Here is a 12,983-nt window from a genome sequence, read left to right as displayed (position 1 = left end):
ACGGCTAGGGGCAGTGCCAAGTGATGGACCTTGTCTTCCTTTTTGGGCAACCTCTGAGGTTGAATTCAACCTCACCTCATGGTGAGCGACTCCCCAGTCTTCCTCAAGGCTGCACTTCATTCATTCCACAAATATTTATGAAACACCTCCCATCGGCCGAATACTGTTTGGGACACTGGCCGTCCTGGGTCAACGACTGATATTATGCAGCCGTTAAATGTAATAATTCAGAGACAGTTTCACAGCCCGAAAACATAACTCATGCTGCATCCTGGATATAGGAAAAGAAAATGTTCCTTTACATTGCCTGTAGCTGACTGGATCTTCTCAAAAGCCTTACTCCTTGGGTAGTGGGAGGAAATTTTTCAAAAAGCTAGCATGTATTTGTTGACTTCACTGAGTTTGTACTTTGGGCCAGGCCTGTTTAAAATTCACTTAACTCTCACACAACCCTATGGGGGAGGTGCTACTATTTCCGCATCTTACAGATGAGGAAACTGAGTCGCAAGGAAGTTGTGCAGGTCATCTGAAGTCACAGCATCTGTAAATGCAGGGCCCTGCCTCCAGAGCCATCTCCCTTAACCTAACCACTGTGTGGAGCCAATTAAATAAACGTCCAGGCCCCTGTGTCCCCACATTTCATGTTCTGTTCCTACCATCCCGCTCACATCTTCAAGATGGCATCTGGCAATCCATTGGGTCCACTCTGGGGCTCTCGTTACAGAGCTATTCTTTCTACTAGGTGCCCCTTTCCAGTACTCTGTGAGCTCTAAGTCAACCCCCATCTAGGCCATGGGAGCACCGAGGCATGGGGGCTCCCTCTGCTCACGCTTGCTCTGCCCTGGACGTCTCCACACAGTTTTTCAGTAGGGAGATGGGACAAGGCCTGGCAGTGCCCCCACACCTTCTCCTCTCTCGGTTGAAACCTGACTCTCCTGCTTGCCTACCTCATGTAACCCGTTCCCCCCTCAACGTCTTCCAGGGCTGGGAAAATGGCATCCTTTTCTTTATTGTCTGTATTAGTGTCCTGTGGCTGCCATAACAGAGTCCCACAAACCGAGAGGCATAAAGCAACAGAAATTAATTCTCTCACAGTCTGGAGGCCAGACATCCAAAATCAAGGTGTGAGCCGGGCCGTGCTCTCTCTGAAGGCTCTGGGGGAGGCTCCTTCCTGCCTCTCGCAGCTTCTGGGGGCCCCGGCCGTCCCTTGGCTTGTGGCCGCATCACTCCAATCTCTGCCTCCGTGGTCCCGTGTGTCTTCACATGGCCTTTTCTCTTGTGCCTCTGCATCCTCTCCTGTCTGCTTCTAAGGACACCAGTCATTGGATGTAGGGCCACCCGACTCCAGGCACAGGTCCTCCTGCCTTGGTGCCTGAAACAATAAAACAAAGAGAGAAGATAATTTTAAAAAACGCTTTCTCTCTCAACAACAGTATCTGCTCTCAAGATTATTGTCCGACCAGAAATCCTAGTTTGCATATTTGAGGCTGGATCTCACCTGGTTCTGTCCATCTTCCTTCTTTCGAAAGGAATACACTTCCCAACGACTTGACCTTGGGTAAATGTCTCCACCTGTCAGGGCATCATTCCCCTCACTGGACCAGAGCAGTGCCTTCCTCACGGGTCACTGTGTGGGGCAGGTGACCTGATACAGGTAAAGCAGTTGGACCAGTGACTGGTACAGGATAGACGCTATGTAAAGCTCAGCTACGTCTGTGATGAAGGTAAAAATGTATGTCGTCACCATCTCCCTTTAGGCAGAGACACACCTCAGGCTGCCTGAGGTGAAGCCAATTGACTTGGAAAAGCAAAAAAGAGAAAATCATATTAAGCGTTTTCAGCAGATTGCTCCCCTTTTCGGGCTTAGGCTGTGACAAGTGCCAGTAGATGGTATCTATTTAATCCTCCGTGTTTATCCCCATTTGACAGAGGAGCGTCCTTTATGTTGAAGGGACTTGCAGAAGCCACTCAGTGGGGTAAGTAGCAAAACTAAAACCTGAACTTGGGAGGTTTTTTTTGTCAACCAAGGGAACCCCGGCCCCGGGTAGGCCTGACAGGAGAGGGCAGCCTTCCCATCTTGCCAAGCCACCCTGGCATCGAAACATCTGAAACCTACCGACCATCTACAGGGCAACCACAGGATTTGAATAATGAAACCAGGCAATTTGAAGCGACGCGCTTCTGCCTGAGCCTTCTGCGCACCATGGTTTTGTTGGTAAGCTCTCTCTTGGCTCAGTTACCTCAATTTGTTTAATCAAAATATATTTTGTCACCAAGCGGAATGAATTTGGGTGAAGTTGTAGCAAGAACCGCCATATGTTTGGCTCCTGGAGTCAGGTCGTGTAGCAGCGTCGGGAAGGGTGCCTGCTTTCAGAGAGGTGGTGCTCTGACTGGACACTCACCTTCTAGACTGCTCTAGAATCTGACAAAAGTCAGAGATGCTCTCTCTTTCTGGGGAAACTCAACCATGCACATAATTTAAGTTGTAATTTCACATTGGGTCCTGGCGGGCCCAGATGCAAGTGTGAGTGGGCCCTTGAGGGGGGTTTGAGGAGGGGGCGACGGCTGGCAGTGTTACCCCAGAGGCCAGGGGCTGGAGCTGCAATTGGGACCTGGAGACGCCACCCAGCAAAAGTGTGGCCTTCATAGAAAGACAGAGCAACCTGGGACCCGCCCTGGCCGGCTCTCCTCCTTCCCTATGCTGACCTGCTGGCGTGGACATCAGAGGATCGGGGAGCCCGTGGCTACAACCTCGGGGGTTTAGGGAGGAGGGAAGGAGATCGGACCCATCTCCAGGGTCTAGCCTGAAAGTGTCCCAGGTCGAGATCTTAAATTAGAGGTGTAGACCCCCAAATATGGGGCCATACCACTTGGGTGAGCAAGATCATATGAGGGGCCCACAGATCTGCACTTAGAAAGATGAATAGTTATATATTTATTTAATAGTTCTTAGAAAAAAGTGATAATCGTGGTAATGATATAGTCCTCCCCTCTTTTTTTTCTCCAGTTATTTTCAAGTACTTATTTATTGCTTTTTTGTGGTTGTTGTTTTGTTGTTTTACTCTGATAGGTAAAAACATGGCATCGTGGTATATATACGTTGCATTTCTTGGTCGGCAAGGATAAACATCTTTTCATATGCCTTTTTAAAAATTGTTTTGATTTAAAAAGTGTTTTAAGTTAGTAGACTTAGTGTTTTAGAGCAGTTTTAGGTTTATAGAAAAATGAGGGAAGAGTACAGCGTTCCCAAATACCACCCTAACCCACTCCCCTCCTATAGCTTCCTCTGTCAGTAGCGTCTTGCATTAGTGTGGTGCTTTTGTGTAACTGGCGAGTCAGTGTCATACATTGTTGTTAACCTAGTGTACGTTCGGGTTCACTCCTGGTGGTGTGCATTCTGTGGGTTTAGACAAGTGTAAAAATACACGTATGCGTCATGACGGTGTCACGGAGTAGTGTCACTGCCCTAAAACCCTGTGCTCTATCTGTCCATCCCTCCTGCCCCCAACCCCTGGCAACCACTGGTCTTTTTACTGGCCCCATAGTTTTGCCTTTTCCAGAATGTTGTATAGTTGGAATCACACAGTATGTAGCCTTTCCAGATTGGCGTTTTTCACTTAGTAACATGCATTTAAGTTTCCTCCATGTCTTTTCCTGGCTCATTCCTTTGACAGCTCATTTCTTTTTAGTGCTGAATAATATTCCACGGTCTGGATGGACCACAGTTTATTTATCCATCACCTACTGAAGGACGTCTTGGTGACTTCCAAGTTTTGGCGATTATGACTAAAGCTGCTATAAACATCCGCGTGCGGGTTTTTATATGATTCTAAGTTTTCGGCTCATCAATAAAGATATGGTTCCCTCTTCCCTCCTTCCTTTTTTTTTTTTTTTTACTTTTTAAAAGTTGTAAAATAGACATAACATAAAATTTGTCATTTTAACCATGTTGAAGTGTGCAGTTCAGTGGTGCTATGTACATTCACATTGTTGTGCAAACACTTCCCTTTTAGAGTCAGGGTATTTCAGCAAAACAGACCCCCATTACCCAGGCATGGGAGGAAGTAATGGCCTGAGTGGGCCCCACACATGGTACAGCAGGTGACAGGGGTGCAGGACCAATGGAAGCTTTGGAAACTTGTAACTAAAACAACAGTCTCAGCTGTTGTTTAGTTCTTTGTGAAAAGTTGTGGTTAATACATTGTGTACATTTCTTCAAGGGGCCCCAACTGTGAATTTATAAAGCCTATTTCTTTCTTTGCCCCTTTGTGGGTTGTTTAGGAGGGTAGGGGCTTTGGAAATAGTCACTGCTGTCCCTCGTTTCTCCCAGCTCTCTGTCCACTCTCTGTAACGCTGCACACTCATGCCCAAGAATATTACTGGCTTGGGGGGTCGCGGGAGGTGGGGGGCTGCATACATGGCAGAATGGAGGACCCGGGGGCTCCATCGTGCTTCTGCGTTGTGGGCCCTCATGATGGCAAGAGTGAGCCCTTGACAATGAGTCTAGCTGACCAGGTGGTCTTCCCAGAACCTTTCCTGAGATCCGCCTTCCCAAACCTGTGCCTCGGTTTTCCCATGAGCCTACTGTGGATGATAAGATCTGCGACCTCCTTGATTCAGGGTGAGGAAAATTAGCAGCAGCGCTTGCTTTGAGGTTTCTGGAGAAACGTGCCATTTCCTGGGAAGGTGCTAGCTGGCTCCTTATCTTGCAGGCAGGGATCCCCTGCTCCTAAAAGGCGTCAATTTTGCTGTGATCACAGAACATGCTGCAGAGAGAGCAAAATGATACTCACGGCACGTGTGTGAGAAATGCAGCTCTGTTTTTCTGGAATTTCTATTTTGAACCCCACTCCTCCCACCCTGAGGCAGTCAGTTCTGGGCTTCTTTTCTGTTTCCCCCCGAGGTTGGGCTTATTTGGGGGGATGTGTGGGGCTCGGTCCTCAGCTCCCCGAGCAGCCCCCGCTTCCCCGAGATACCCCTCGAGGACATGCTGTTTGACCCATTTTATGACCCATTTTCCTGGTCACTGCCAGGCCTCTCTTGGGTGCTCTGAAATTCATTCTGGGGCTGCATGGCTCTGGGTGTGGGAAACCTGTGGGCTTCCTCCATCCCCTCCTGGCTGGACATGAGCCGTGGGCTGCTGCTCTGTGGCCTGGGGCTGCCCAGATGGCCCTGGGGGACTGGGTCCAGGTCACCCCTCCAACTGACCCCGTGAAGCCAAAGTTGGAGGTCTCCTCCCTTCCCTCTGCCTTCCTCCCACCTCTTCCCAACCCAGGGGCCATCATAACCCAAGGGCTGGGAAAACTGGCTCATCCTCTTCAGATGTTTTTAGGGTTTAGGCTTTAGAATTCAGAAGTCTTTATTCTGTTTCTGCCACAGCAGCTTCAACAGAAGCCCTGCCCGTCTGTCTCCCGCTGCACTTGTCATTTTGGAGCCAGCTGTGGGCAACATTGTCATGCCCCGTGGCTTTCGGGGCCACCAGGGTCAGCTCGGTGCGTCCACTCAGCCAGCTGGACCTGCCAGCATATCATTGTTCCCAGGAGTGGCCCTCGATGCTTGACAGCTCCCTTGCCCCAGGTTGGGGTAACTGAGGTGTGTCCCCAGCCCTGTGAAGATCCAGCTGCCCCAGTGAAGAATGGCTCCATAGCTTCTGTCACCCGGCTTTCCCACTCCCCTGTGAGTGTTTCTTGCGATTGCTTCCCAAACAAAGTCCTTGCAATAGCATCCTTTTCTTGGGAATCCAACCTGAGCAGAACCCCTTCCCAGAGGCAAAGAAGGAATCCTGCTGTGCTGACTGATGGGGGAAGAGACGGGTAGGAGGAAGGAGCAGGTGGGGGAGGAATCACTAGCTAATAATTCAAAATATTATGGTGAACGGTTGAAAACTCAAGTAAGTCGAACTCAAGTGACTCCTTGCCTGGTACCGCCCTCAGTGTTTTTACACACACGATTTCATCTGATCGTCCAGTAGCTCTGCCCAAGTGACCTGTCCTGAGAACCCAGGGAACTGGGTCTCAGGCAGAGACCAGCAAACCAGGTAAGCAGGGCAGGAACTTAGGTCTGCCAGTTTCCTGGGGGAGCATCTTGAAATTCCTTAGCTCATAGAAAGGATGCAGCATCTGGAGGTCAGCCATTGTCTTCTACTTACATTAGCACCGAGTCATTCTAGTAGCTACCTGCTGATCTCTAAAGATACCTGTCTTTAAATCGTTCCTTAAATAATGATAAGGTCTCAAATGTTTTGAGGTAGGTGGCATTTTTCTGTGAGATTCATAACGTTAGACAGATTTGTGAGTGATAGAGAATGGGAGAGATGGTCTCAGGATTAAAAAAAGGACTGACTTGTAGCATTTGCCCATTTCCATGGTGTAAATACTCCCACCATGGCCAGTTCCAAACTGTGAACATGACATTACTGAACCCAAAATTGGGAAGAGGTGGGATGTGGAGTGAGCTGGTATTTACATTATACCAATGCCACCAACGTGGATAACCTCAAGAACACTGAGAATGGTGAGATGTAATAAAATAATTGGTAAGTGATGAGTTTTAGTATTTAGTACATTTTTTCCTGAGGTAAAAGTCACACATTAAATTTACCATTTTAACTATTTAATGTGTACAATTAAATGGTGTTTAGTACATTCATAATGTGCCACCACTACCTCTATCTAGTTCCAGAACATTTTCAGCACACCAAAAGGAAGCCTTGTCCCCAGTTAAGAAGTTGTTCCTCATTCTATCTCTCTACCCCTTGTAACCACTATAATCTGTTTTCTGTGTCTATAAATTTGCCTATTCTGGATTTTTCATATAAATGGGATAATACAAATGTGGCCCTTTGAGTCTGGCTTTTTTCACTTAGCATAATGTTTTCACGGTTCATCCATGTTGTAGCATGTTTTTAAGGTTTATTCCTTTTTATGTCTGAACAATATCCCATTATATGGATAGACCACATTTTATTTATCCATCCATTGATTGATGGGCATTTGGGTTGTTTCCATCTTTTGGCAATTGGGAATTGTGCTGCTATAAACATTCATATACACGTTTTTATTTGAATACCTATTTTCAATTCTTTTGGGTATTTTCAATTCTAGAAGTGGACTTGCTGGGTCATGTGGTAGTTCTATGTTTAACTTTTGGAGGAACTGCCACACTGTTTTCCACAGCGGCTGCACCATTTTCCATCCCCACCAGCAGTGTGTAAGGGTTCCACTTTCTCCACATTCTCACCAACACTTATTTCCAGTTTGTTATTATTATTACCACAGCCTTGCTCGTTTGTGTAAAGTCATATTTGATAGTGTTTTTGATTAAATTTTTCTAGTGACTAATGATACTGAGCATCTTTACCTGTGCTTTTGGCCATTTGTATATCTTCCTTGGAGAAATGTCTCTTCAAGTCCTCCACTCATTTTTAAACTGAGTTGCTTGTCTTTTTTGTTATTGAGTTGTAAGCGTTCTTCATGTATTCTGGATGTATCAGATATACAATTTGCAAATATTTCTCACCCATTCTGTGGGTTGTCTTTTCACTTTCTGGATGTGTCCTTTGATGCACAAAAAGTTTTAATGTCGAGGAAGTCCAATTTATCTTGTTTTTGAATTGCTTATTCTTTTGGTGTCATCTCTAACAAGTCACTGCAAAATCCAAAGTCATGAATATTTACTCCTATAATTTCTTCTAAGAGTTTTGTAGTTTTAGCTCTTACATTTAGGTCTTTGATCCATTTTGAGATAATTTTTGTATGTGGTGTGAAGTTACGGCTTAAGTTCATTCTTTTGCATGTGATACCTAGTTGTAGTACCGTTGCTTTTAATATAATCTATTGCATTTTAAGATTACATAATTTAATTTTTCTTTATGGCAGCCATGGTTAACAACCAACTTGCAAAATTCCTGAGAATTTAACAATCAGCTCTCGTGAGCCCATGTGAGCCGGTATGAGCTGGCTCCAGCACGCCACTACCTCCACCTTACCCTGCTGCGACAACCTTGCTGCTGAAGGCTGGAATTTGGATTTGTTTTCTTGAGGAGCCAAGCTGGGGGATGGGTGAAGTGCTTAGAGAGCTCCTGGAGGAGGGGTGCCTGAGGAAAAAGGAGCTGGAGACTCCAATTCTGTAACCATGGGCCTGTCTGGCATTTTCCCATTGCATCTAGCTTTCCTTCCCTTGTTCGAAAAGCATGTCTGGGTCTCTTTCACTCCCTTGCTTAGCATTTGCCCAGTTGATCCTGCTGCCTGAGAGGGAACCAATTGTGTCCCAGCTGGATGTGATGGGCTTTGAAAGCCCCACCTTTGAGCAGAGGCCCAAGCCTGATCCTGAGGTTGAGGAAGTGCTTTTCCTGGTGGCCAGGTAAAATATAGGATTCTCAGTCAGTCCCACTGGGATTTCAGGTGAAAAATGCGCATTTTTTTAGTATAAGCATGAAACATGCAAGATTTGGGATGTCTATCAAGAACTGTGCATTGTTTATCTGAAATTCAAATTTCGTTGGGGGTCGTGTGTTTTCATTGGCTAGATGCTGTAAGCTTCCCCTCCGGTGAGGTTTCTTCCTTGTTGCCTCATCCAACAGCAGAGACAGAACTGCAGAGTGGCAAGAGCCGTCGGGAGCTGCTCTGCCTATTTTACAGATCTGGCAACTGAGTCCCAGATAAGGAAAGGGACTTGCCCCAAAGCATGGGGTCACTGTGAGGACCTTCTGAGCCGCACAACTTGGCTTTTTCATGAGGTCAGCACATTTTCTGAGTGTCTCCTCTGCACAGGGCACCGTGCTGGGTGTCAGGGGGTGACAGTGACAAGCCTGTCATGGACCCCTGTAGAGGGCAAGAATCAAGAGCTCCCTTTGAACATGTTAAATAAGAGATAGGACTAACACAGACCTGGATCCAAATCCTGTGTTGCCATGTTTCAGTTCCATGACAAGTCACTTTGGCTGTGAGACTCAGTTGCCCTTTCCTTACATGGGGAAAAGAGTACTATTCTTGGGGAATTCTTGTCAGGCTTCTGCGGGATGATGAGCTGCCCGGTGGGAGGCAAGGGAGAGTGTGCTGTATGATGAGAAGTGCTCGTGGTAAAGTTTGGTTTTGTCTGCAGGTGACCCGGCATCCTGGGTCATCCAGATGATGTGCGATGGAGGTGCCAGAACTCAACTGCCTTGCCTCACCTGCTGGGGACCAGCCAGCTCCTGCTCCTGGACCCCCAGGAACCCCTGGTGGGCAGGCCTTGCCTCGCCTGACCCTGGGCCCTGTCATTCTGCCACCGGAGCAGGGCCTGGCCCCGGCTGTGTTCCTGAAGGCCCTGCCCATCCCACTGTACCACACGGTGCCTCCCGGGGGCCTCCAGCCACGTGCCCCCTTAGTGACAGGCAGCCTGGACGGGGGCAGCGTGCCCTTCATTCTCAGCCCCCTGTTGCAGCCTGAAGGACCTGGCCCTCCCCAGGTCGGGAAGCCGACCGCCCCAACACTCACAGTGAATATCGTGGGTGCTCTGCCTGTCCTGTCACCGAGCCTGGGGCCCGCACTGGGCAGCCCGGGCAAGGTGCGCAGTGCCGGCAAGCACCTGTGCCCACACTGTGGCCGGGACTGCCTGAAGCCCAGTGTTCTGGAAAAGCACATCCGGTCCCACACGGGGGAGAGGCCCTTCCCATGTGCCAGCTGTGGCATCGCTTTTAAGACCCAGAGCAACCTGTATAAGCACAGACGCACCCAGACGCACCTCAACAACTCTCGGCTGTCCTCGGAGTCTGATGGCGCCGGGGGCAGCCTCCTAGAGGAGAGGGACAAGGCTGGAGAGACCTCCAGAGCAGCTGGCAAGGGGGACGGCTGGAGCCAGGGTGGGGGTGATGGGGCCAGATCAGAGAAATCCCTTTCTCCGGGCATGCAGGGTGTTCGGCACTGCCCGGAGCCCCCCACGCATGTGTGCCCGATGGCCAAGAACCTGGGTCTGAAGCTGGAAGCTGTTCCCTGCCAAGGCTCTGCATTTGCTGACAGAGAGGCCCCTTTGGACTCTACCCAGACGGCCTCTCCTGGGCTCCCCCCAGCCGGCCCACATCGCAGGCGTAAGTTACCAGAGCAGAAGTCTCCGACGGCCAGCAGGTCGTGCTCCCTGCAGCAGCAGCAGGCGACGTCCTCGGAGAAACCCGGGGACACCAAGGCCTTGGAGAGCCGGCTGAGAAAGTGTGAGAGCACCGACTCGGGCTACCTGTCCCGCTCAGACAGCGTGGAACAGCCCCTGGCCCCCTGCAGCCCTCTGCACAGCCTGTCGGAGCACAGTGCCGAGTCCGAGGGGGAGGGGGTCCCGGCGCCTGGGGGGACCAGGGTCGAGCCAGCAGGGCGAGGGGCCAGCCTGGAGCTGGAGAAGAGGCACCTGGAGGAGCGTATTGCCAGGCTCATCTCACACAACCAGGCCGTGGTGGATGACCCCCAGCTGGACAACGTGAGGCCCCGTAAGACTGTCCTGTCCAAGCAGGGCAGCATCGACCTGCCCGTGCCTTACACGTATAAGGACTCCTTCCACTTCGAGATCCGGGCACCGGAGCCCGGCCGGAGGAGGCCCGGCGCCCTCTGCTCCACCCGCTCCACCTGCTCTGCCCCGGGTAAGGCCCGGCCCCTCTTCTTTCACTCCATCCCCACTCAGCTCTCCACCACCGTGGAGTGCATCCCTGTCACCAGGAGCAACTCGCTGCCCTTCATCGAGGGCACCAGGATGTGGCAGGAGCCACCAGACCCCCAGGACACCTGCCCCAGGAGGCAGAAGCCTCTGAGCCCCAGGCCCGTCCCTGCCCAACTGGTGGATGTCTCCAGCTGTCACCCCCGGGCCCTGGTCAGACAGGCGGCAGTGGAGGACTTGCTGTGTCCCCCCACTGGAGACGCCGTGGCCCCTGCAGAGGACCTAGATGGAAAGAGAACTGTTGTAGGGGAGGGGGCCGCTGGCAAGGGCAGAGTGGCCGGTAGGAAATGCAGCCAGAGGAAGTTGAAGATGTTTTCCCAGGAGAAGTGGCAAGTGTACGGGAATGAGACATTCAAGAGAATGTACCAGAAGATGAAAACCAGCCACCATGGAAGCAAGAAGGCGAGGGCGGTGAGAGTGGGCAGTGGGACAGAGCTGGACCTTCCTCTCCAGGAAGAGGCAGACGGGAGCCAGCGCAAAGCCCCATCCCAGGACTGGAGGACCCTTGTCTGTGGGGACACTTCTGTGGGGACCAAGCCAAGGCCTTGGGGAAGTCCGCCAGCCACAGAGACCTTGGTGACTGAGCCCCCCAAGCAGAGGGAGATGGTGGCCAGAGCAGGAGGCAGTGACCAGCCCGGGGTGAACAGGGCTGTGTCATCCCCCATCTCAAACTGCAGAGAACCCCCCTCTTTGGGCAGCAAGAGCCCTTTGTTTCCTCCAAATGGGAGGCTGGAATTGGGGTGTCAGCTGTCCCCAGTACCTGGTCCCCTCAAAGGAGGGGACCTAGAGGCTCCCAGGCCAGTTTTGCCAGACCCCAAGCTGGAAGGAGAAGGCACCTGCAGTGGTGGGGGCACGAAGGACGCCTGTCAGCGGGCCCAAACCGTCGTCCTGAGACAGCCCAGCGGGAGCTCTGGAGAGCAACAGCCCACGGCGGGCAAACTCCCCTCAGAGAGGAAGAAGCTGAGGGTGGAGGAGCTGAGCTGCCAGGAGCAGCCGGGGCCTCTGGGAGCAGGAGGTGAGACCCCAGGGGGCTCTGAGCAGGCCGCCTCCCTGCCATCTTGGAAGCAGGACGGTGACCCTGGGGACCAGCCAGGGGGGCTGCACTGGAGTGCCGACGGCATGACGAGGGCCCGGCCCAGGCCCATGGAGGCCTCTGGCGCCTCTTCCACTGCTTCTTCCTCAGCCCTGAGGCCAGTGGGGCCGGGAGACAAGGAACTCACACTGAGTCCTACAGCTGTAGTCCCCCGGGGTCACTCCCAGCCGGCCACCCCGCCTCGGGCTCCCGGAGTCCTCCCTGCCCTGGCCGACACTGCCTTTCCCCCCAAGTACCTCCTCAAGTTCCCTCAGGGAGAGACCCAGGGTCTGGGCCAAGGCCAGGGCACGCTCTGCAGGAGTGGGCAGCCCGAGGAACAGGCCTCTTTTGTTGGATCAGGGATGGGGACCGTCCTGCCTCTGGGCCCAGCCTCAGACCAGGCCCCAGGTGAAGCAGACAGCTTCGGGGAGTACCCCAGCTGGTCCAAGCTGTGGGGCAGGAGAAAGGGGGTGCAAGGAGAAGAGAAAGGACACTTGGACACCAGCACCCCAGCAGTGGGGGTGTCTCTGAGCTTGACCACTGGGGCTCCCAGGGAGATGGCCTCTTTCCTACACACCCTGTCCTGTGACTCCCAGAGGAGTGAGACCCATGACAGTGGAAACCTCGGCATGGGTGGCGCTGGGGCAAAGGCCTGGCCCTCTGCTGGCGTCCCAAGTCCCTGGGCACCCAGCAGAGAGGTGGGAGGGCCTCCTGAGAAGGCCCCATGTGACCCTCACTCGGGGCCCCCTCTGCCAGCGCTCAGCCCCTGCTGCTCCCTCCGGCCCAGCTCCTTCCTCTCAGCCCTGACTCCCCCGGGCTGGCCTGAGCTGGCCTTGCCCACCCACTCAGAGACTCCTGGGAGCTGCAGGGCCCAGGGCCCCTTCCCCTCGCTGAGGGCCGAGCCCCAGCTCACATGGTGTTGCTTGAAGCGCAGCCTCCCTCTGCCCACGGAGCAGAAGGAGAAAGCAACTTCTGTGTACTTGGCACTGCACTTCCCTGGTGACAGCCCCCCAGACAAGGGTCCGGACACTGGACCGGTCAGCAAGGCGGTGTCTGGAGGATGGACCAGCACAAACCTGAGCGAAGGAGGGCAGGCGCAGACGTCTAAGGTAACACCCAGCTTTGCCCCAGGGCCACAGGGTTGAGGGAGCAAGCTTAGCAGGCAGGCCTTGTCTTGATGGAGAGAAAGCGTGAAACCATCCCTGTAGCATCCGCTGTCCATTGGAACGCCTTC

General features: G+C 52.2%; 1 protein-coding gene across 1 annotated transcript in view; it reads left to right on the top strand.

Moving 5' to 3' along the window:
• The window catches only part of ZNF831 (zinc finger protein 831), a 58,883-nt gene that overhangs the window by 27,954 nt on the left and 17,946 nt on the right, over nucleotides 1-12,983 (top strand). Inside the window, exon 2 of the mRNA XM_033095445.1 lies at nucleotides 9,103-12,858. Within this exon, the coding sequence (XP_032951336.1) occupies nucleotides 9,139-12,858 (3,720 nt within the window). The 5' untranslated portion in view covers nucleotides 9,103-9,138. The remainder of the gene's footprint in view (nucleotides 1-9,102; nucleotides 12,859-12,983) is intronic.

Source organism: Rhinolophus ferrumequinum, chromosome 23, assembly GCF_004115265.2.
Source record: "Rhinolophus ferrumequinum isolate MPI-CBG mRhiFer1 chromosome 23, mRhiFer1_v1.p, whole genome shotgun sequence".
Lineage (NCBI taxonomy): Eukaryota > Metazoa > Chordata > Mammalia > Chiroptera > Rhinolophidae > Rhinolophus > Rhinolophus ferrumequinum.
The sequence above is the reverse complement of the archived record's forward strand: the minus strand, read 5'-3'. Positions and strand labels throughout refer to the sequence as shown.